We start from the raw sequence: 19,953 nt of genomic DNA on the forward strand, positions 1-19,953 counted from the left end.
TGGCCACATCTTGAGCATTCACGGATATAAATGGGAATGGTGGGTGTCCAGCACATTTTGTGAATGGAGCCTCTTACTGTGTAATTTATTCAAGTTTTGTAAAAATAGTTACACTGGTGCACTGGCCTGTACTGCTCTATGAAAGATCAAAGTTGAATGTTTAAGGCTCCTGTCTGTCCTCCATACCCCCCTTGGCTGGCAGCATTGGACAGGGCATGCGTCCATGTTGCTCAAAAGTGATTTCCTTCATGCTCATTAACAAGCTTTAGAGGCAGTCTCATCCAGTCCTTGGCCAGCAGTGGACTTGCTGTGATGTGGGGGTAGGAGGAGGAGAGACATTGAGGGAATCTTGGGGCTCCATAAGGAACGTGAAGAGCCCTGGGAATTATACAAATACAGAGATGTTATAGGATGGAGACTGAAGTCTCCTGTAGAAAAATCATCTAATCTAGTAAATTAAAATCCTACAATTGTAAAAATGTAGGGCAGAAAGGGACCTCAAGAGGTCATCTAGTCCCCCCAGGCTCTGAGGCAAGATTAAATGTACCTAGACCCTACCTTCCACGGGTTTGTCTAAGCTGTTCTTAAAAACTTTCAAAGATGGGGATTCCACAACCTCCTTAGGTAAATACTTCCAGTGCTTAAGTATCCTTATATACTGGTTCTTCTATCACATGAGCAAGTGATCATGTTACCATAAAGTCACTCCTTGTTGCAAAGATGTCCTGTTTTGTTCTCATTCCCTAGTTCAGATGACCCTCCTTTTCAGAATAGTTTCTTGATAAAGGGATTTGCACAGAGCTAAGCAGCTTTTTGTGTGTATGTTTGCATATATATACAGCTGTTCTGACCCTACCCTTCTGTGTCTTGGGGATTCCTGCTTACCAGGGTTGGTTTGCAGGAAGGAATCTTGCAATATCTCAGGTCACAACCAAGTACTATCTCTGGGTTGACGATGACTACTTATTCACCGAAAACACCAAAATTGAGAAGCTATTGGATGTGCTGGAGAGAACAAACTTGGATATGGTAAGAAATGCAAATAAATTGTTCCCTTGGAAAATGTTCCAGGCTTTTTGAAAGAGCTCTAGTGTCACAATGGTTGCTGAGCCTTTGAAAATCGGGCCGTTAGTCAATAGGGAAAAGGAATATTGCTTCCATCTCTCAAAATGTATTCCTCTGCAGACCTGTTTTCGTCTTCTGCTTATCAGATTATGCCAGAAATCTTCCTTATTGTAATAAAATACTTGCTTTCAAATGATGGGGAAAATCTTGTATGGATTTTTAGATTGACTGTGACCACACCAGAGGTTAGTGCTATCTGGCAAAATATTCTTTGAGGATGGTGTGTGTTTGTTTCTCATCTATGTTACTTGGCTTTCTTCATGCATTAGATTGGTTTCACCTTATCAAAAAAATGCACCAATTTAAGATGGGCACAACCATTTGATCCTGGATATTTACTACTTAGTTCTGGGTATGTGCCTTTTTTCTGCATTTTGTTTCAATACCACTTCACTGGAGGCAGAAAAGTGAACAGATAGGGTGCAGTATTGGCAAACAGTGAACCTGATGCAATTGGTTCCTGATCACTAAGTTCACTTCTTCTGCAATGAGATTCCTGGTTTTGTTCAAGCACTAGAAATCCTCCTCTTGAAAAGTGGCATCAGTTTGTGCCAAGAGCAGGACTCTCTCCATGGCCAATTTTGGAAAAACAGCTCCAATCTGGATCACAATCTGCCCTCACCACCCATTCACCTTAGATCTTAACTCGAGAAAGAATACTTACCTTAGGGCAGCAAGAATGTTTGTTTGTTTTTAAGCCAGTTGAAGCTGTTTTTGATCCCATTGAGTATTTTCTTGATTCAGAGGGTGTTTTTAGAGTTTCTGGAAAATGTTTCTACACCTTAGGCTGTGACAGTTGACCTGAGAGAGTGGACAGTTGAGAGGATTTATGGAACAGATAGCCTATAACTTCTGATTATGTTCTCAAATCCACCCCAAGTCCTTAGTGAAAGGTAACAAGTTTCCAATGAGAGCTGGTTGGTGCCCTGTGTGAAATGAGTAGAACTCAGTGGTACGAGGAACAACAAGAACATGATGTTGTAGGGAATGAGCTCCAAGCAGCCGTTCACAAGAACCTAAAAGCTATTGTAAACTGGGGCTTGTTCATGTTGAGATTCCCACTGTGCAGAACAGTAACAATGAGACTTCAGGGGGTTGGACCAGTCAAAGGAAGGGCTCCTGTTGACGTCAGCGGATGTTAGTCTGGGCTTTGAGTCTGCCAGGAGACAAAAAGCAGTAACTGAAAAACGTGGGTGATGGTCTTGCTCTCCAGGTTGGAGGCAGCGTGAAGGGGGACACCTACAGTTTTCAGCTGCTGTATGAGCAGAGTGACGACGGTGACTGTCTGCATTTGAGATACGGCTCCTTCCACAAGTTGGACGGGTTCCCCAACTGCGTGGTCACCAGTGGTGTGGTCAACTTCTACCTGGCCCATACAGACAAAAGCAGACACGTCAGCTATGACCCTCTTCTGCAAAGAGTAGCTCACTCAGGTAAGCCACACGCTCTCTTTCTCAGAGTGTGGGTAAGCAAGCTCTCAGCAGGGCCAACGACAGGAGGGACAAAGGGGGCAATTGCCCAGGGGCCTGGTAGACTAGAGCCCGCACGCCTGCCCCAGCCTGGTGAAAGTGAGTGAGGGTGGGAGAGAGTGAGCGACAGAGGGAGGGGGGATGGACTGAGCAGAGGGCGGGGCGTTGGAGAAGGGTCAGGACAGGGCTGTGGCCTCAGGGAAGGGCCAGGGGCTGGGGAAGGGTCTTTGGGTTTGAGTAGTTAGATAGTTGGCAACCCTACCGGGTGGGCATTTCAAAGCCCTGGCTTGCTGGAAGAGCACGTCCAGCAGCGCAGCCAGCAGCTCTCTGGGCACCAGCCAGCGCAAGAGCAGCACTGCTCAAATGTCAGGCGGACCATGCAGGTGTGACTCGTGCGTGCGCGGGGTCCCATTGACTGTTCTTTCCTGGGGCCTGGAATTGCCCAAATGGATGTTTGAAATAAAGCATTAGCAGCTGCTTCTGATTTTCTTAAAACATTTAATCATTAAACTTAAAATAGGCTAAATGATTAATAACCCATGTTTTTAACAATTAACATTGTGCAATGCATGATTATATTTGTATTACTATAGTGTGCCAGCAAAGACTGGAGACCTATATAAGTATGTAGTAAGAGAAGTCCCTGCTTTGAAGAACTTGCAGTCTAAAGTAAATGAGAGGCAGAAGGGGAGTTGGAAGCCCAGAGAGGTGAAGTAACTTGTCCATGGTCACCAAGCAGGTGAGCGGCAGAGCCAGGAACTGAACCCAGGGGTAAGATCCTGGCTGAACAAAACCCCTGACTTCAGTCGGGCCAGTATTTTACCTCAGGTCTCCTAACTCCCAGCTTGCTGCTCTAGCCACTAGAATATCCCGATTCCTGCACTGTATGTAGATCCTGCTACCTGGAATGCCAAGGAAGCCTCTTAAGTGGGGTCCTGGCTTGACTGCATATAGAACAGCTAGCTGTAACGTCTATAGAACAGGGGTGGGCAAACTTTTTGGCCCGAGGGCCACATCGGGGTGGGGAAATGGCTTGCAAGGGCAGGGCAGGAAGGAATGCAGGGTGTGGGAGGGGATGTGGTGTGCAGGAAGAGGCTCGGGTCAAGGGGTTGGAGTGCAGGAGGAGTGTGAGGTGTATGAGGGGACTCAGGGAAGGGGGTTTGGGGTGCAGAAGGTGTGCAGAGTGCAGGAAGGGGCTCAGGGCAGACAGTTGGGGTACAGGCAGGGGGCTCAGGGCAGGGAGTTGTGGGGCAGGGTGAAGGAGAGGTTCAGATTTACCTGGAGCGGCTCCGGGGTGGCAGCGATACTCACTAGGGCCAAGACAGGCTCCCTGCCTGCCTGCCTGCCCTGGCCCTGGCCCCGGCCCCGGCCCCATCCCTGTGTCACTCCGGGAAGTGTCCGGCACCATGTCCCTGTGACCCCTGGAAGAGGGGGCGCAGAGGGCTCCTTGCGCATGTGGGTACTTCTCCCAAAGCTCCCATTGGCCACGGTTCCCCGTTCTTGGCCAGTAGAAGCTTCTGGGGAGGTATCCACAGGGAAGAGCAGCATGCAGAGCCCTCTGCGCCCCCTCCCCTAGGGGCTGCAGGGACGTGGTGCCTGCCACTTCCTGGAGCAGCGCGGGGCTCGCAGCACCATAGGGTGGCAATCCCATGAGCCGAATCCAAAGCCCTGAGGGGCCATAGTTTGGATGCAAGGTTCAGCAGCTATTTTATTCAGAGTTAAATGCAGATTGTCCAGAGAAGTGCTTTAGTTTTTTATTTAGACCCGGAAACGTAGAAACAAATCCCTGCTGGTTCTGTTAGGGGTGTAGTGTAGACAGCACGAGCTATTTCTCTTTCAACTAACTAACCTTACTGAAAAGCAAGTGGAAAAATGGTGGTTAGAAACCTAATGTGGCTTCTGTAGTGTCCAGTCGAATCTGCAGGGACAACTAGGTGGACACAATATTATTACCAGAGCTGGAACTTGTCCAAACACACTAATAAACCCTCTGCTTAATAAAAATGCCCGGGGCTCTTCCATAACTGCAAATGCTTAGGGCTTGTGGTTTTGCATCTTTGTTTTAGAGTTTGTGCACTTGGGTGTATAAATTCACACTGGCTTGTTGCACATGAATCTGTGCGTATTAGACAGTATCCAGTAATTGCATATACTCGGTAAACTGTTTTCTGCTTCAGCATGGATCTGCATGTTTGTATGGCAGGGACGTCGTATGGAGTAAGGGCACAGCATTCCGGACAGCTGTTGTAGGGTGCAGTGCTTTGCTTTGCTTCTGGACTCTGTGCATTCTCGGACTTTTCTTGCTGCACCTTGTGGGATGCTAGCTGGAAGTGAGTAGCATTATGGGATATGGGGTCAAACTCAACACTTCCCATTACAGGGAGGAATCTGGGATCTACAAACCCCATACTGAGCTTAGGCAGGACGGGGAGGGGAGCTTCTCCTGTCGGCAGGGAAGTGCCAAGCCCCCACCACACACGCAGCTGCCAGTCATGAGGGCAGGTAATCACAGCTGTGCCCAGTGGCGGAAACAAGGTCTCCTATAAAGGAAGGAGAACAGAGGAGGAGGCAGAAAGGCCTGGGACAGCAGAGAGGCAACTCCCCTGCCTCAGGCTGCTTCCCTGAGCACCGCTCAGAGACAGACACACTTCCAGACTCAGGCAAAGGTCAGAATCAAAGAACCACTCTTACCAGGGGCAAACCAAGGGGGTCCTAGCAAGGGCAGCAGCGACCCTCCAAAGGAATGCACCCAGAGTCGGTGACCCTCCCCCCCCATGCCACGATTCATCTCTTAGAATACTATGAAACGTTTGCAGTTAAAACAGGGAAACGCCACAAAAGATTAGTGTCATCCATGTTAACGCTGTGGCTAGACTCCATAGCGGGCATCTACACTGCACTTTGAGGTGATTTTACATATACTCACACTAGCAGGGCTCAAAATAGCTGCATACAGACATAGGTGGTAGCACAGGCTTCAGCACGGGCTACTGTCATGAGGACGTACCCAGGGATGCTAGTACAGCCTGGGTTGCTGCGTCTAATGCTGCTATTTCCAGCCATGCTAGCACGGGTTTGGCTTTCCATGCTGCCACCACACCTTGACTGCATTGTACACATACCCACAGAGATTCGATTCTACTAGTGTCCACCAGTGAATGGACCTGGTTCTCTAGGCCAAGCCATAGCAGCTTGGTTTTAGACTCCGAGGACCCGTGGCTCAATTCCTTTACATGGCGAAGTGACTCAAGCCTGAATGGACCATACAGAGCCTTGTAAAATAATTTCACAGCTGTTCTCTGGGAAATGCAGTGTCACTTAACTTTGATTTTCAATTTTTTTTCCTCCTCCCCAGAATTTTTCGTGGATGGTCTGGGCATCTTGCTTGTCGGTTCCTGCAGTGATGTTTCTGTCAGTCACCAAGACCATAATCCTGCATCTGATCCCAACCTGGCTAAGGTAGAAGACCAATATAAAACATTCCGGGACAACACTGATGCACAGGTCCAATTTAAGCTAGCTTTGCACTACTTCAAAAACCGACTGAAATGCTACTCAACAAGATAACCCTTTTACCCTGCTCTGTACAATTTCTACGGTAACCTCCCTGATACCCATGGCAAGCGTACGCTCTGGGCTTCAGCCTAATTGCCTTATTTGTGCCACACTGGATGCCTTCCTTTTTGCACCTACCTTTCTATAAAAACTTTTTAATGGGCTGAATTTGGGATCTGGAATCTCTTGGCCCAAACTTGAAATGGACAACGCAGTCATATGTATTATCTGCATTCTGGTCCTGCTACAGGCCTTGCGATGGTGTCCTCTTCATTGCAAAGTTTCTCTGATCATTGAGTGAGGCAGTTTTGGCTAATACTGAGCCAGATTCATCATTGCCCTGCACTGTGTCCTTTCCAGCCAGTGCAGAGTGAAGCGGGGCAGAGTGGAATTCCTACTGGTTTGATCTGGTAGCACTCCAGATCCTCTCTGCATTTGAATGGATTATCAGGGATGCACAGACTGACTTCCTTCCTTCTTGGAGGCGTACAGTAATTCCTCGCTTAACGTTGTAATTATGTTCCTGAAAAATGTGACTTTAAGCGAAACGATGTTAAGCAAATCCAATTTTCCCATAAAAATTAATGTAAATGGGGGGGTTAGGTTCCAGGGAAATTTTTTCACCAGACAAACAATTAACACACACACACACACACACACACACACACACACACACACACACACACACACACACACACACACACACACACACACACACACACACACACACACACACACACACACACACACACACACACACACACACACACACAAAAACTGGTATACAGCGATGATGATTGTGAAGCTTGGTTGAGGTGGTGAAGTCAGAGGGTGGGATATTTCCCAGGGAATGCCTTACTGCTAAATGATGAACTAGCATTTGGCTGAGCCCTCAAGGGTTAACACATTGTTAATGTAGCCTCCCATTCTACAAGGCAGCATGAATGGAGGGAGGGGAGACAGCATGGTAGACAGAGACATACACCCTTTGTGTGGGAGAGGGAGAGAGATGCACATTGCCCCTTTATGTATGCTGACCCCACTCTGAGGACATCGCCTTTAACAAAATCAGGAAGTTGAGACAGCATGTATGGCCAGCAAGTTCTCTTCCTCCTGAGCCCTGTCCTGTCCCCACCCAGCTCTCTATGGAGATGGGGTAAGTGGGGGACTGGAGTAGGGGGAGGGGGACACCCTGAAATTAGCCCCCCCATTTCTCCCCTCCCCTGCAGTAGGAGGAGGGACAGCTGAACTGCCGGCAATTGATAGCCTGCTGGGCAGGTGCTGCACAGGGAACTTAGGGAAGCAGGGAGCTGATAGGGGGGCTGTCGGTCTGCCCTGGTTCCAAGCCCCCACCAGCTACCTCCAACAGGCTGCTCCTCTTGCAAGCAGTGGACAAAGCAGGCGGCTGCCAAACGATGTAATAAGGGAGCACTGCGCAGCTTTAATCGAGCATGTTCCCTAATTGATCAGCAACATAACAACGTTAACCAGGACAACTTTAAGTGAGGAATTAATTGTAACTGGAATGCGTGCTCACAAGTCGAGTGCCAGAAGCAAAATCACTTTTATGTTTAGACCGAAGTGCTTGGTGTGACGAAGTAGGACTGTTCTTAATATTTCCTCTGAATACTGTGTGGGTGCCTCAGTTTCTGTTTGACACTCCGTCTCCTGGCAACAAATGACCCAGGCCCCTCCCCCCTGCAAGAGGATGCTAAAGATGTGGAAAAACAAAAAGATCAGGTAACCTCCTGACCCGAGAAAAAGACAAAGGCCAGAAAGGAGGGGCTGGAGGGGGTTTCAGTTTGGAGCTTGCTGGGCATGGGAAGTGATGGCAGACGAGGTTATCTGGCTCGCTGGGTCCCAATATGGACCCATCTGAGGGGTCCCGTTCTCTCTACCTACAAGCTCTGTTTTAAACCATGTTCCTGTCGTCTAATAAACCTCTGTTTTACTGGCTTTCTAAAAGTCACATCTAACTGCAAAGTGGGGGTGCGTGTCAGACCCTCTGGCTTCCAGGACCCCACCTGGGCAGACTTGCTGTAAAAAGCGCACAGAGGAGCATATGCTAAATGCTCCAAGGTCAAACCCAAAAAGGTGAAGCCATGTAAGCTTCTTGTCCTAAAAACAGTCTGCGCCAAGAAGAAGGCGGCTCCCCAAAGTCCTGACTGGCTTTGTGGGGAGCAGTTCCAAAGCATTGCCCAGGGACTCCGTGACACTTGGTTTATCCTAAATGGAGTTAGTATGTTGTCTATGCAATATTTGTTGAGAATTTCTTATGATTACTCCTTACTTAAGGACCAGAGTGGGAATGTTGGAAACCTAGCTTAGTTAAGAAGCTTTCACTTAAGAGGAGGAAAATGCAAACTCTCCTAACTGTCCTGCCTGAATGCAGTCCACGTTCACGTGACCCAAGTTCTTTTCATCTGCTAGCTCGTGTCCTATGTGAAATGGTGGAGTTCAGTTCCTAGTGGGCAGCTAACCACAACATCAAAAAAACCCCACCATTACCACAGTGGTGGGACCTGGATGCTAATCTCTGCCAAGAAGTAAATGCCTCAAGCAGACCACGGGTCTTACACATCAAGGCCCCATACTTCTAACGAGATGAGAGAACTTGGCCTTGGTATGAAGTGTTCTGACATTGGTTAGGCAAATGACCTAGCTTTGATTTTTGGTCCTCTCTGTATGTCTTGTAGCCTGTGAGCTCATTGGGGCAGGGGCTATCTCTGTTATGATTGGACAGCACCTACCGTGATCGGGTTTCCTTTACACTACTGTGATGTGGATAATTAAAATAACTTATTTGAGTTGAACATTGACTTAAAATGTGAACTTTCCTTGTGGTTCTGAAAAGTCCTATCCATTCATGCAAGAGCTGAAATTCTTTGTGCTCTATGTCCCCCCGTGGTGACACTGAGAGCTTTCTACATAATGGTGATTTTCTAGTACACTTACTATTCTTTTATAACTAGGTAAGAGATTGTGTATTCTCAATGCTGCAGTGTTCTTCTTAAAAGTATTTAGGATGGATGTTTTTAAAGCTACCACAAAAAGAAAAGGGCCCTGCTTGAAAGCCAGCCCTTATTGCTGAGAGTCTTGCTGTGTAATACAGTTGAGATGCATAATGATACCTCATGATTCTATAGACAGTGCTTTGTATTCTGCTGCCACAACTAAAGTTAAGTCAGTGATTTTCAAACTTTTTTTTTTTTTTTGCGGACCACTTGAAAATTGCTGAGGGTCTCGGCGAACCACTTAATGATCTTTCCAAATCTTACGAGGAGTCCAGTGGCACCTTAAAGACTAACAGATGTATTTGTGCATAAGCTTTCGTGGGTAAAAAACCTGCTTCTTCAGATGCATGGAGTGAAAATTACAGATGCAGCATAAATATACTGACAGCTAATAGTACAAACAACATGTAACTATTGTAAAGCACTTTGGATAAAAGCACTGTATAAAAAAACCCTTAATAATAAATAAAAGCACACAACTCATATTTTAATATCAGTAATCTTACCGTTCTAATGTGATGGATGTACCCTCTCTCCCCCACCACAGCAGCCCCTGAGCTGGGTCTGAGAAGGAGGAGGGTCTCTCCCCCTCCACAGCAGCCGCCATAGAGCTTAGGCTGGGAAGGAGGACCGTCTCTCCCTGGCAGCCACAGCCCTGGAGCTGGGGAAAGTCTCCTTTCTCTGGCTGCTGCAGTCCTGCACATCCCAAATTCCCCCCACCCCCTCTTCTGACTCCACTGCCCCCTCCCACCTACCCCCTATTCCCTCCAAGGCCACCACCTCACCTTACAGGTGTGTCTTCAACAAGGTCCAGAGAGTGGATGCTCAGCGCTTTCTGAAAACCAGGCCCCTTGAAGATGCCTTCCACAGCAGGCCCTCAAAATCACTAGCCACTTCTCTCTTTGTACTGCAGTAGCACCTCACACTTAAGTCCATGCCTTGAGTCATATCAGCACCCACCCATCCACTCCTCAGCCTCGCTGACCTCTTTGTTTCTCCTAAGAATGGAGATAAACATATACAGGTGCAGTATAATTTTTTGCTTTCATTTTAAAAATGAAACAGTGGAGTAAAGCGGTTTGTGGCAAAACCTAGCTGGAAGAAAAATGAAGTCTGCGTCCATCCACAATCACAACTCCATATCTGAGCCAACTAGCCTGACTCACGAAAGTACAAGGCAAAGAACATGGAGCAGTAGGGGAAGGGAGAGAAAATAAACAATCAACCGAAGGGAGGAAAAATATCATTACAGTCAAGTACAACTTTTCGATGGATAGTCTGAAATTGCATTGGATCGGTGACGGGGTGGGGTGGGGTGGGGAGCAGCACTTTGTTCCACACACCTGTTTGAAGAACTCAATCAGGTGGACTAGCTACTCCCCTTGTCTCCCAGTATCAGGAATGAGGGAGTACAGAACAACATGGCAGCTGACTGGGGATTTCAAAACCAGGATAACTGCAATATGGATTAGTTCTACCTCTCTATCTGCACATCTGTGTATTGAACTGTCCTAAGCTTCAGATGATATGTAAGAAGTCACTTTAGTCACAAGCCATTCCTGTCTGGTTGTTACTTTTATAATCCAGCCCTGACTGCTTTATCATAAACACACGTTGAGCACCGGTAAAAGCGAACCATCCAGACTTCACACTACCTAAAAATACTTTCCCGCTTCAAAGGGACACCATCTGGGGTGCAAAGGTGTCGCTACAAGCAATGTGGTCCGAATGGCAACTGAATGCCAGTCTATGCAAAAGTGACCAGTCATCACACAACCAAAGCGTCCGCTGAGATAGAGGAGCTGAGAGAAGTTGTACGGCTGACAGAAGTAAATATCAAAGTTAAAAAAGAAAAAAAAAAGGAATGGAATGTTGAGCATTTTTTAAAAATTGGTCATAACTGAACAATTTAGCACTGCTGAGGTTTTACAACTAATGAACACATTAAAGTGAAAAGAGAGTTGATAATTTTTTTTTAAAGAACATTTTTTCTTCAGAAAAAGAAAGTAATTTTTCCCTCTACACTGCAGCATGTGGAGTTGCCACTACCTATTTTATTTTATTGTCACTAAGAGGTAGATAAACAAATATGAATTGGTTATATATAAGGTCACATGTCCCCTTGTTTGACATGCAGGAAGCTAATATACTCCATAGGCACTCGCTGTTTAAGGAATAGCTGGGGGCTTCACATTGATTAAACCCCCTCTCCTATGCGGAATGAAACTACAGATATGTAGGTTTTGTAGTTCACTAGACCAGATCTAATTAAAGGGACAGTGTCAGGTTTTGTTTGTTTGTTTAAGGAGGGAAAAATATCCTTAAAGTCAGTCGAGTTTATCTTGGGATGAATTGGGTGTATCTTTAAAAAACATAATTTTCTTAACTCTTTTAACACGCAGTAAATAATTTTGTAAAGACCAGCTCTGCCCTGATTTATAGGCCGTGTAGTCCTATTAATTTTCCAGGATGTTAAATCTAAAGCGATTTTAGCTAATAATCTAATTTGTGTTCCATTAATGATTTACTTTTTGCACTGTGATCTGTTTGGCTGCTGTTTAGAATAAATTTAATTTTTCAGTTCCTTCCCCACTGGCACATTTGCTGCTGTTTTCACGTGGTAAAATACAGATTTCTACTGGAATCTTTAATTTAAAAAAGGATCCATGGAGACAGTTCTAGTTAGGCCAAATATTGCTTTTTGGGTCATAAAACCAACAGTGTGGGCCTGTGTTCACCTGACACCATCCCTTTAATCATTCACCGTTGAAGATCACCGTTCCTTTAACTAGTACACTGCACAGTTTACACCCTACTCGCTGCCTTTGGGAATGGGGACAATCACCTCGATGCTGAGACGGCAACAGGCTTTTTCTCCCCTCCCACAAGCCAGTTTTGAAAGCAGCCCAGCTTTGCCCACCACCGCTTCTGCCGTATCACAAACAGACCGCATGTCCGAGAAGTATTAATCTTGAACAAAATTTTTAAAATTCTGTAAATTCTGTAATGTACAATAAAGCAGCAGGGTTCAAATGCATATTTAAATTAGAGATGAGCTGACTTTTAAAGGGTTCTAGTTATCACCCTTCCACTCAGATGTCTATCTGAACCTCAGGGGCCCAGATGGCACCACAGCTGGTATGTCCTACCCTTCCCAGGCCCTGGCTCCCACAAACCTGCTGTGTCATTGTGACTCAGCAGGCTACTCCACCTTCTCTTACCAGGTCTCTTCTAGGGAGTGGAGGGGTGGCACCTTCTCCTCTTTCCCAGTATTCCTTCAGAGGAAAGCCTGAGCCTTAGGTTTAGCCCATTACTTCTTCTCTGACCTTCAGTGGACATGGAGAACAAATTATCACAGTCCTCTTTGTAACAAGCCCTTAACCTATTTTAAGATTATCAGCCTCCTTCCCCTCTTTTCTCAGCACTAAACATGCCCCATTGTTTTAACCTTTCCTCCCAGGTCAGGTTTGTTAAACCTTTGATCATTTTGGTTGCTCTCTTCCAGATCCTCTTTGTAATGATGGGGGTTCTTTTCATAGAATCATACAATATCAGGATTGGAAAGGACCTCAGGAGGGTATCTAGTCCAACCCACTGCTTAAATCAGGACCAATCCCCAACTAAATCATCCCAGCCAGGGCTTTGTCAAGCTTGACCTTAAAAACCTCTAAGGAAGGAGATTCCACCACCTCCCTAGGTAACCCATTCCAGTGTGTCACCACCCTCCTAATGAAAAAGTTTTTCCTAATATCCAACCTAAATCTTCTTATTCTGTCATCTGGTACCACTGAGTACAGTCTAGATTCATCCTCTTTGGAACCCCCTTTCAGGTAATTGAAAGCAGCTGTCAAATCCCCCCCCACCCCCGCCATTCTTCTCTTCTGCAGACTAAACAATCCCAATTCCCTCAGCCTCTCATAAGTCATGTGCTCCAGCCCCCTAATTATTTTTATTGCCCTCCACTGGACTCTCTCCAATTTTTCCATATCCTTTTTGTAGTGTGGGGCCCAAAACTGGACACAGTATTCCAGATGAGGCCTCACTAATGTCGAATAGAGGGAATGATTAGGTCCCTCGATCTGCTGGCAATGGTCCTACTTATACAGCTCAAAATGCCATTAGCCTTCTTGGCAACAAGGGCACACTGTTGACTCATATCCAGCTTCTTGTCCACTGTAACCCCTAGGTCCCTCTGTATCCTATCCCTACCCTCCAGCGTATCTACCACTCCTCCCAGTTTAGTGTTATCTGCAAACTTCCTGAGGGTGTAATCCATGCCATTCTCCAGATCATTAATAAAAATATCGAACAAAACCAGCCCCATGACTGACCCTTGGGACACTCCGCTTGATACCAGCTGCCAACTAGACATGAAGCCACTGATCACTACCCACTGAGCCCGATGATCTAGCCAGCTTTCTATCCATGTTATAGTCTATTCATCCAGCCCATACTTCTTTAACTTGCTGGCAAGAGTAAACATGCCCCATTGTTTTAATCTTTCCTCATAGGTCACGTGGGCGACCATCCAAGGCACAGTGGTCCAGGAGGTGCCATCCATGCCTCAAGCTCATGGGTGTAGGCTGCCAGAGCAGGATTGAGTGCGGGCGAGCATGTGCTTGGAGCCCCTGGCCAGCCAGCCAGGTGGTGGGCAATGTTGCCTGGAGCTGCCAGCCTGGTGGCAGGTAGCAAGGCTCACCCCTTAGTGGAGCTAGTAGGTGAACCTCTGAGTTCCCCCTTCCTGTAGGCCCAGTGATCAGGAGTTGTATGGCCGGGGGAGCCCACAAGCTCAGTAACTCCCTCCTGTGCAGCCCAGCCTGGGTGGCCGGAAGGCGGCATCTGCTGGCCAGTCATCCAGTTCTGAAGGCAGCACCGCTGCCAGCAGCAGTGCAGATGTCAGGGTGGCATGGTCTGGTATTGCTACTCTGACTTCTGCACTGCTGCTGGCAGCGGTGCTGCCTTTAGAGCTGGAGGGAGGCGGCTGCTGGCAAGCCCAAGCACAAATCAAGCACTGGTGTTGGGGCTTGCTGATGATGTGTCCTGGCACTGCCGGGCTCCCAGCCAGCAGCCACTGCTGTCCGGCCACAATACCGTGTCACGCTTACTTCTCAGAAAAGTACTGTGAAAAGTGAGTGTGGAGAGTAAGGGGGAGCAGGAGGCAGATTTAGGGGTTGCAGGGAAATGGGGTGCAGTGGATGTGGGGCCAGGAAGGAGGTGGGGACAGAGGATAGTAATGGGGTGAGAGATGGAGGAGATTGGATGTCAAGTCCCCAGACTAGGGTAGTGGTGGGTAGGGGAAATATCCTCCAAGTAGCCAGGGAAAACCAGTGTTGCATTATTGCCAACTATTGCATATCACAGAAGTTTGTGGGCCTGCAGGAGGAGCTGTCATGATGATGCAAAAAGCTTCTCCCAGCCATGTGATTTCCAGGGCTGGGCACGTGGCAGACCTCTGTGGCGCTGTTTTGGAGGGAAGGACACAGACCTGCCCTGCCACTGACCTAGCTTCATGTATGCTCCTATAGCAGAGAGAGAGAGTCCAGGGGCAGAAGGAGGGAGAGTGGAGTGAGGGAAAAGCCTCCCACTGCTTTGGACAGGGCCCGATTAACCTTTTGTGGGCCTGGTGCCAAACATAGTTGTGGGCCTTCATGAGGGCAATGGAGCTGGGGGGGTGGGGGGGGCGAGGGCAGAGTGAGGGGCCGGCCAAGGGCATAGCATGGCAGGGGCACTATTTACAAATCAGCAGTTGCCAGATACACAATGGCCCGCCTGGCCCTGTGCTGCCAGCATGCCCCTTCCGCTCAGGGGTGGGCCCATGTCACACCATACACCACCATCTACCCAACACTGGAACACCCCCTGATTTCCTATGACCAGAGCCCCCTCCAGACCTGCTATGCCACCCCCAGACCCTGCCACAAATGCACAGCACCCTGCACACCATCACCCCGCCCAGCGCTCTCTGTCCACAGCCCCACCATAACTGCCCAGCACCCTACACACAACCCCCACTCCCTAGTGCCCCAACACAGAGATCTTCCCCACCCCCTTACAGCCCAGCACCCCACCACACCTTGCCTCCTGGCTGCACTCACCGGCCAGTGCAGTCAGGGCTGGTCCTGGGGCGGGGAATCGCTCTAGCCACTTGGGAGTGGTGCCATCAGCCAGGCTCCCTGAGGACCCACTTGTCTGGTGGAGCCCAGCCAAGCCTCCCCCCACACTGGCTGAGACTGGCCAGGCTTCTGCCCCAGTCCCAGGTGGCTCAGCTTTGGGGAGACAGGTGGTGGGGCCCCGCAGGTGGTGGGAAGCAGAGACGGCCCAGAACCGGAGGTGCACTGGGGTCTGGCCAGGGGACGGAGAGAAGCTAGCAGGTGGGGCCAAGGGGTGGAGAAGAGCCCTCGGCCGGCGGCTGGGCAGGCCGAGAGGAGCAGGTGGTGTGTGAGGGGGGCAGCAGGCTGGAGGGTGGGAGCCCAGGGCACAGGACAAGCAGAGCAGGCCGGGTCCCCCTTCTGAGCATGGGCCCGGCTCCATGGCGCCATCGTAAACCCGGCCCTGGCTTTGGAACGTCTCCTCTCCCTGGGATCTGGGTAGAGAAGAAGGCGGGGAGGGAAGGAGCGTTTTGAGGGAGTTAGTGAGGTGGGGTTGGTGGGTCCTGGGAAAGGAGGAGGGTAAGTGAAGCAGCCAGGGAGAGGAGCCCTTTTTTTGTGTGCATCAAAGGTTGACTTTTCAGCACCCAGCCAGAAGAGTAGAGGGCGGTTAAAAGTAAACAGACCAACTGAAAAGACCTGGTTTGATGCTAACTTTAAAATCTCATGATTTTTTGGGGGGGTGGGTGGGGGGAAGTGTGGAATCCAGCTATGAATTTTTATGTCTGGTGGTTGGCAGGACTGAAGGGGGCTCCCCTCTGGTGTCAGGGCCTGGGACGGTGCCTCCCTCCCCTGGCTCTCTGATCAGGAAGTAGATCTGAGGCTCTGACTTCTGTTCCCAGGAATGGAGCTGGCAGTCCCCTTCCTCGACTGCCAGAAGTTGGCTGCCTGGGGAGCCAGAAAAGCCACCCAGCTCTGCTGCCCAAGGTAAGCCCAGCTGGGGCAAGTAGGATTCCTGGGGGGGTTGGGGCACCCAGCAGTCCTGGGTGCTGCAGGCCTCAGCTCCTGCTGAGCTCTAAGCAGGGGCTTGAGGCTCAAGACTATTCGGCCTAGTGGTTTATTAACTCTTCTAATTGTCCCCGTTCTTGTCCTTCTGCCTCCTTGGCATGCAAATCACACCTCCTAACTGGGATGTAACTGGCTCCCCTGCTGACAGCATGACCCCCCAGGAGCGAGGACCAAAGCCTTAGCCCACCCGAGCCCTGCTGCACTGGGTGGGGAGCCCAAAGCCCGAGCCCCACCGTCCCTGGCAGCGGGAGCCAAAGCTGAAGGGCTTCAGCACCGGGCAGGAGGTCTGTAACCGGAGCTCCTCCCTTGGGCTTTGGCATCGGCCCAGGGTGGTGGGACTTGGACTTTGGCTTCAGCTCTAGGCCCCAGCAAGTCTAAGCCAGTCCTGGCAACCCTATTAAAATGGGGTCATGACCCACTTCAGGGTCCCGACCCACAGTTTGAGAACCGCTGGTCTAAGAAGACCAACCAGACCAAAGGATGGGTGGGTAAATAAATAGAGGCACAGAAGGGTGAAGGGACTTGCTTATGGTCACACAGCTGTCCAGTGATGGAGCTGGAACAGAACCCACCTCTCCTGACTCCCTCTCCAGTATCCTCCCTGATAGACTATGCTGTCTTTCAGCTGAGGAAAGCCTCTCTGTGGTGCAGGTGAGCTTGGTTAGAGGGGTTATATGTGGCCCTGATTCATATGGCAGTGGCAACCACCTGTTAGCTGAAAGAATAAAACCAAACCAAACTGCTCTAGGCAGGGTTTCTAGTGTCTGTGCTGACAACTGTGATTTGATCCAAACCAGAGCAATTATTAGCTAAAATTGGCCCACAGACTTTGCTCCTGCATAGCAGGATAAGCTGGATTATACTGTTCAAAATAATTTAACAAGTTGTTTTACTGGTGAATTGTATTTATCCAGTGGTTTCTTTCTGGCACTGGTGTTCTGGGTTGCATTTATTATGAGGGCTGTATCTATACAGGTTTCAGGGTAGCAGCCATGTTAGTCTGTATATGCAAAAAGAACAGAAGTACTTGTGGCACCTTGAAGACTAAGAAATTTATTTCAGCATAAGCTTTCATGGGGTACAGCTCACTTCTTGGGATGCATAGAATGGAACACACAGACAGGAGATATTTATACATACAGAGACCATGAAAAAGTGGAAGTATGCGTACCAAGTGGAAAAGTCTAATCAATTGAGGTGAGCTATCGTCAGCAGGAGGAAAAAAAACCTTTGAAGTGATAATTGAGGTGACCCATAGAGGGTGTGAGGAGAACTTAACATAGGGAAATAGATTCAATTAGTGTAATAATTCCCAGCCATTCCCAACCATTCCCAGTCTCTGTTTAAACCAAAGTTAATGGTATCTAATTTGCATATTAATTCGAGTTCAGCAGACTCTCTTTGGACTCTGTTTTTGAAGTTTTTTTGTTGCAAAATTGCTACCTATGTTAAGTTCTCCTAAGGTCTCTCTAAGGTGCCAGAAGTACTCCTTTTTGTATCTATACAGTTCAGTATGTGTTCTCTTTCTACATTTCCAAAATAAAATTTATTTTGCTTAGTTTGCAGCTATTTTTTTAAAAAGATCAATGTTTATGTCCTTTCTAAGTTGACCAGTAGTTTGTTTGCAGTTTATTTCTAGTAGGCTTTTGTTCTCATGGAGAGAATTTTGCACAGGGTGATGGTACAGCTGAGCCATTCCCCCCCAGAGGAAGCTTTTTATGTTTTGAGTAGTTTGTCTGAAAATCTCAGAATTGGGGACATTTCCAGTAGCATTGCTGGGTTGTCACTGGCTATATTGAAATGGACAAGGCTTCTCCTTTTGGCTTAGGTGTTGTGAAGTTTGTCATTATCCTGATTTTAACAGACTGACACATAGTTGAATTACATTTTATGTTTTTTCACCAACAATTTGACTTTGCAGCAGTTCCCGGTTTCTAGTTTTGTGCCATGCTAAAGCAATTGCTTTTTTAAAAAAATCCACAGAGCAGGTAAATATTCTCCCCTAGCTTTTTTTAGGTGGTTTTTTTTTTATAAGCCTCTTCAGGGTACAGATGTGTTTGATGCTTTGATTCTCAGGTAGGTCTGCAGCTATTGGACTTGTTAACAGGGTGGGGCTGTAGACACTGAGTATCAGGTGCAGGGCTGGCATTGGATATACCTGTGTGGGTGGGGCTTTAGATACTAAATACCTGGAGCTAAGATGGTATTGGGTGCCTGTGTACTAGGGGTGTGAGTTTCTGGGAGGGTTGGACAGCTCTCTTTGCTATATAGCTCAGATTAGTGCAATTGGTTACTTGTGGGGGAGCTCGTGGTCATTGGGGGTGTTTGGTCAGAATCAGCATGTTTTGGGATTGGATCTCTCCTTATTCCTGGGCTTTCAGCTGCCAAAGGATGCTGAGATCTTACTGCAGGTTTGATTGTGGCTTGTTGTGTATGTGGTTTTTTGTTTTTTGTTGTTGTTGTTTGTTTTGTGTTTTGGTTTTTTTTAATAAGTAGAATAACTGAGTGAAAGGGATTTGTCTCTAATTTCTGTCCATTGTGTTCAGGCTTCAGATTTTCTGGGGGAAACTCTACAAATGGAAACCCAGCGCAGTTCCATTGAGCTGGGCTATTGAGTTTGGCAGATATTTACTTATTCTACTGCAGCAGTGACTATGCACTGTCTGGGGGTGAAGGGAAGACCCTTCCTGGAATTAAACACTAGAATCCCTGAGCTTCGATACTGGCCAGGAGAGGAAACCCCTTGGCTGCAGAACAGCTCTCCTTGTAAACAAATGGCAGTAGCATTTTCTTTTGCTTCTTAAAAGCTAACCTGATCTGCTCAAACAGGCAAAACACACTTCATTCCCTTCCATGGTAAAGGTGCTTCCTATGCCCTCAGGCTGGTGTGGTTATGGGCCTTTCTTTGACTTGCAAAGGCTATAATGTTGTGGGTTGAAATGGGGCTTTCTGCTTGACTGTCAGCAAAGTTGTAAAGATCCCCAGTCAGTGCATGGCGCTCTCCTCTCATTATAGGTGGGTCGATAGCTAATTTTAATAAAACTTTCTAAATTAAACCAATTTGTCTACTGATGCTTTTAAAACAAATATACTAGAATCTTCGTGTAAAAAGCTAAACAAGGATGAGAGAGCCTCCTCTATTAAGAGACACTTAAACAATTGTCAGTCACTTCCATGTAGACAGATGGGGTAGAGGGGTTGTTTAAAAACCTGTAACAACAACAAAGCTGGTGCTAAAGGGGGAATTTATAGGAGGAAACTGCTGTGTATTTAATGACTAATTACGACAAGGAAAAGACTGTCTAACTTTTGACCCTGACCCCAAAAAATGATGGGAGTCTTTATACAGGGTCTTAATGATGCCTTATGAGCTTTAAGAAAAGGTGTGTAAATTAAACCAACTTGATGCTTTTTGAATATGCTATAATCTTGATTAAGTATTTTTAAAACATTTAAAAAGGCGCACACATCTCAGTTATATTCAATGATACGGGGGGGGGAGTGGGTTGTGGAGGGGAGAAGAAACTCTGCTGCTTCAATGTTTAAACTCAGCCACTTGTCTCAGAAAGAAAAATGACCATAAGGCCTCAGAATAAAGGGTACTAAAAATAGAGAACAGGGACTCAATGCAAAGGA

At 47.6% G+C, this 19,953-nt stretch overlaps 2 protein-coding genes and 1 long non-coding RNA gene across 25 annotated transcripts in view; 2 read left to right on the forward strand and 1 right to left on the reverse strand.

Annotated features, from left to right (window-relative positions):
• The window catches only part of LOC127040693 (beta-1,4 N-acetylgalactosaminyltransferase 2-like), a 136,153-nt gene that overhangs the window by 41,267 nt on the left and 74,933 nt on the right, over positions 1 to 19,953 (forward strand). For 4 of the 15 annotated variants that reach the window (XR_007771528.1, XR_007771523.1, XR_007771529.1 and 1 more), the window contains exon 13: positions 889 to 1,029. Coding sequence is in view for 3 of the 15 variants with exons in the window: in XM_050935200.1 (XP_050791157.1) it covers positions 889 to 1,029 (141 nt within the window). In the remaining 12 variants the exon portion in view is untranslated. Of the gene's footprint in view, positions 1 to 888; positions 1,030 to 2,338; positions 2,559 to 3,187; positions 3,334 to 4,797; positions 4,925 to 5,949; positions 9,664 to 19,953 lie in introns of those variants that run through there. The other 11 variants (XR_007771519.1, XR_007771521.1, XM_050935201.1 and 8 more) reach the window with 8 other exon arrangements.
• LOC127040701 (uncharacterized) overlaps positions 8,415 to 19,953 on the reverse strand; it is an 86,563-nt gene continuing 75,024 nt past the window's right edge. Inside the window, exon 2 of the long non-coding RNA XR_007771531.1 lies at positions 8,415 to 8,671. This is a non-coding gene — a long non-coding RNA (uncharacterized LOC127040701). The remainder of the gene's footprint in view (positions 8,672 to 19,953) is intronic.
• Positions 18,376 to 19,953, forward strand: part of LOC127040692 (beta-1,4 N-acetylgalactosaminyltransferase 2-like) — a 76,057-nt gene continuing 74,479 nt past the window's right edge. For 4 of the 9 annotated variants that reach the window (XM_050935190.1, XM_050935191.1, XM_050935189.1 and 1 more), the window contains exon 1: positions 18,378 to 18,728. In XM_050935190.1, coding sequence (XP_050791147.1) covers positions 18,658 to 18,728 — 71 coding nt within the window. In that variant the 5' untranslated portion in view covers positions 18,378 to 18,657. Of the gene's footprint in view, positions 18,749 to 19,953 lie in introns of all 9 variants that reach the window. The other 5 variants (XM_050935186.1, XM_050935193.1, XM_050935192.1 and 2 more) reach the window with 3 other exon arrangements.

The sequence above is a fragment of the Gopherus flavomarginatus genome, chromosome 25 (genome assembly GCF_025201925.1).
Source record: "Gopherus flavomarginatus isolate rGopFla2 chromosome 25, rGopFla2.mat.asm, whole genome shotgun sequence".
NCBI classification, from domain to species: domain Eukaryota; kingdom Metazoa; phylum Chordata; order Testudines; family Testudinidae; genus Gopherus; species Gopherus flavomarginatus.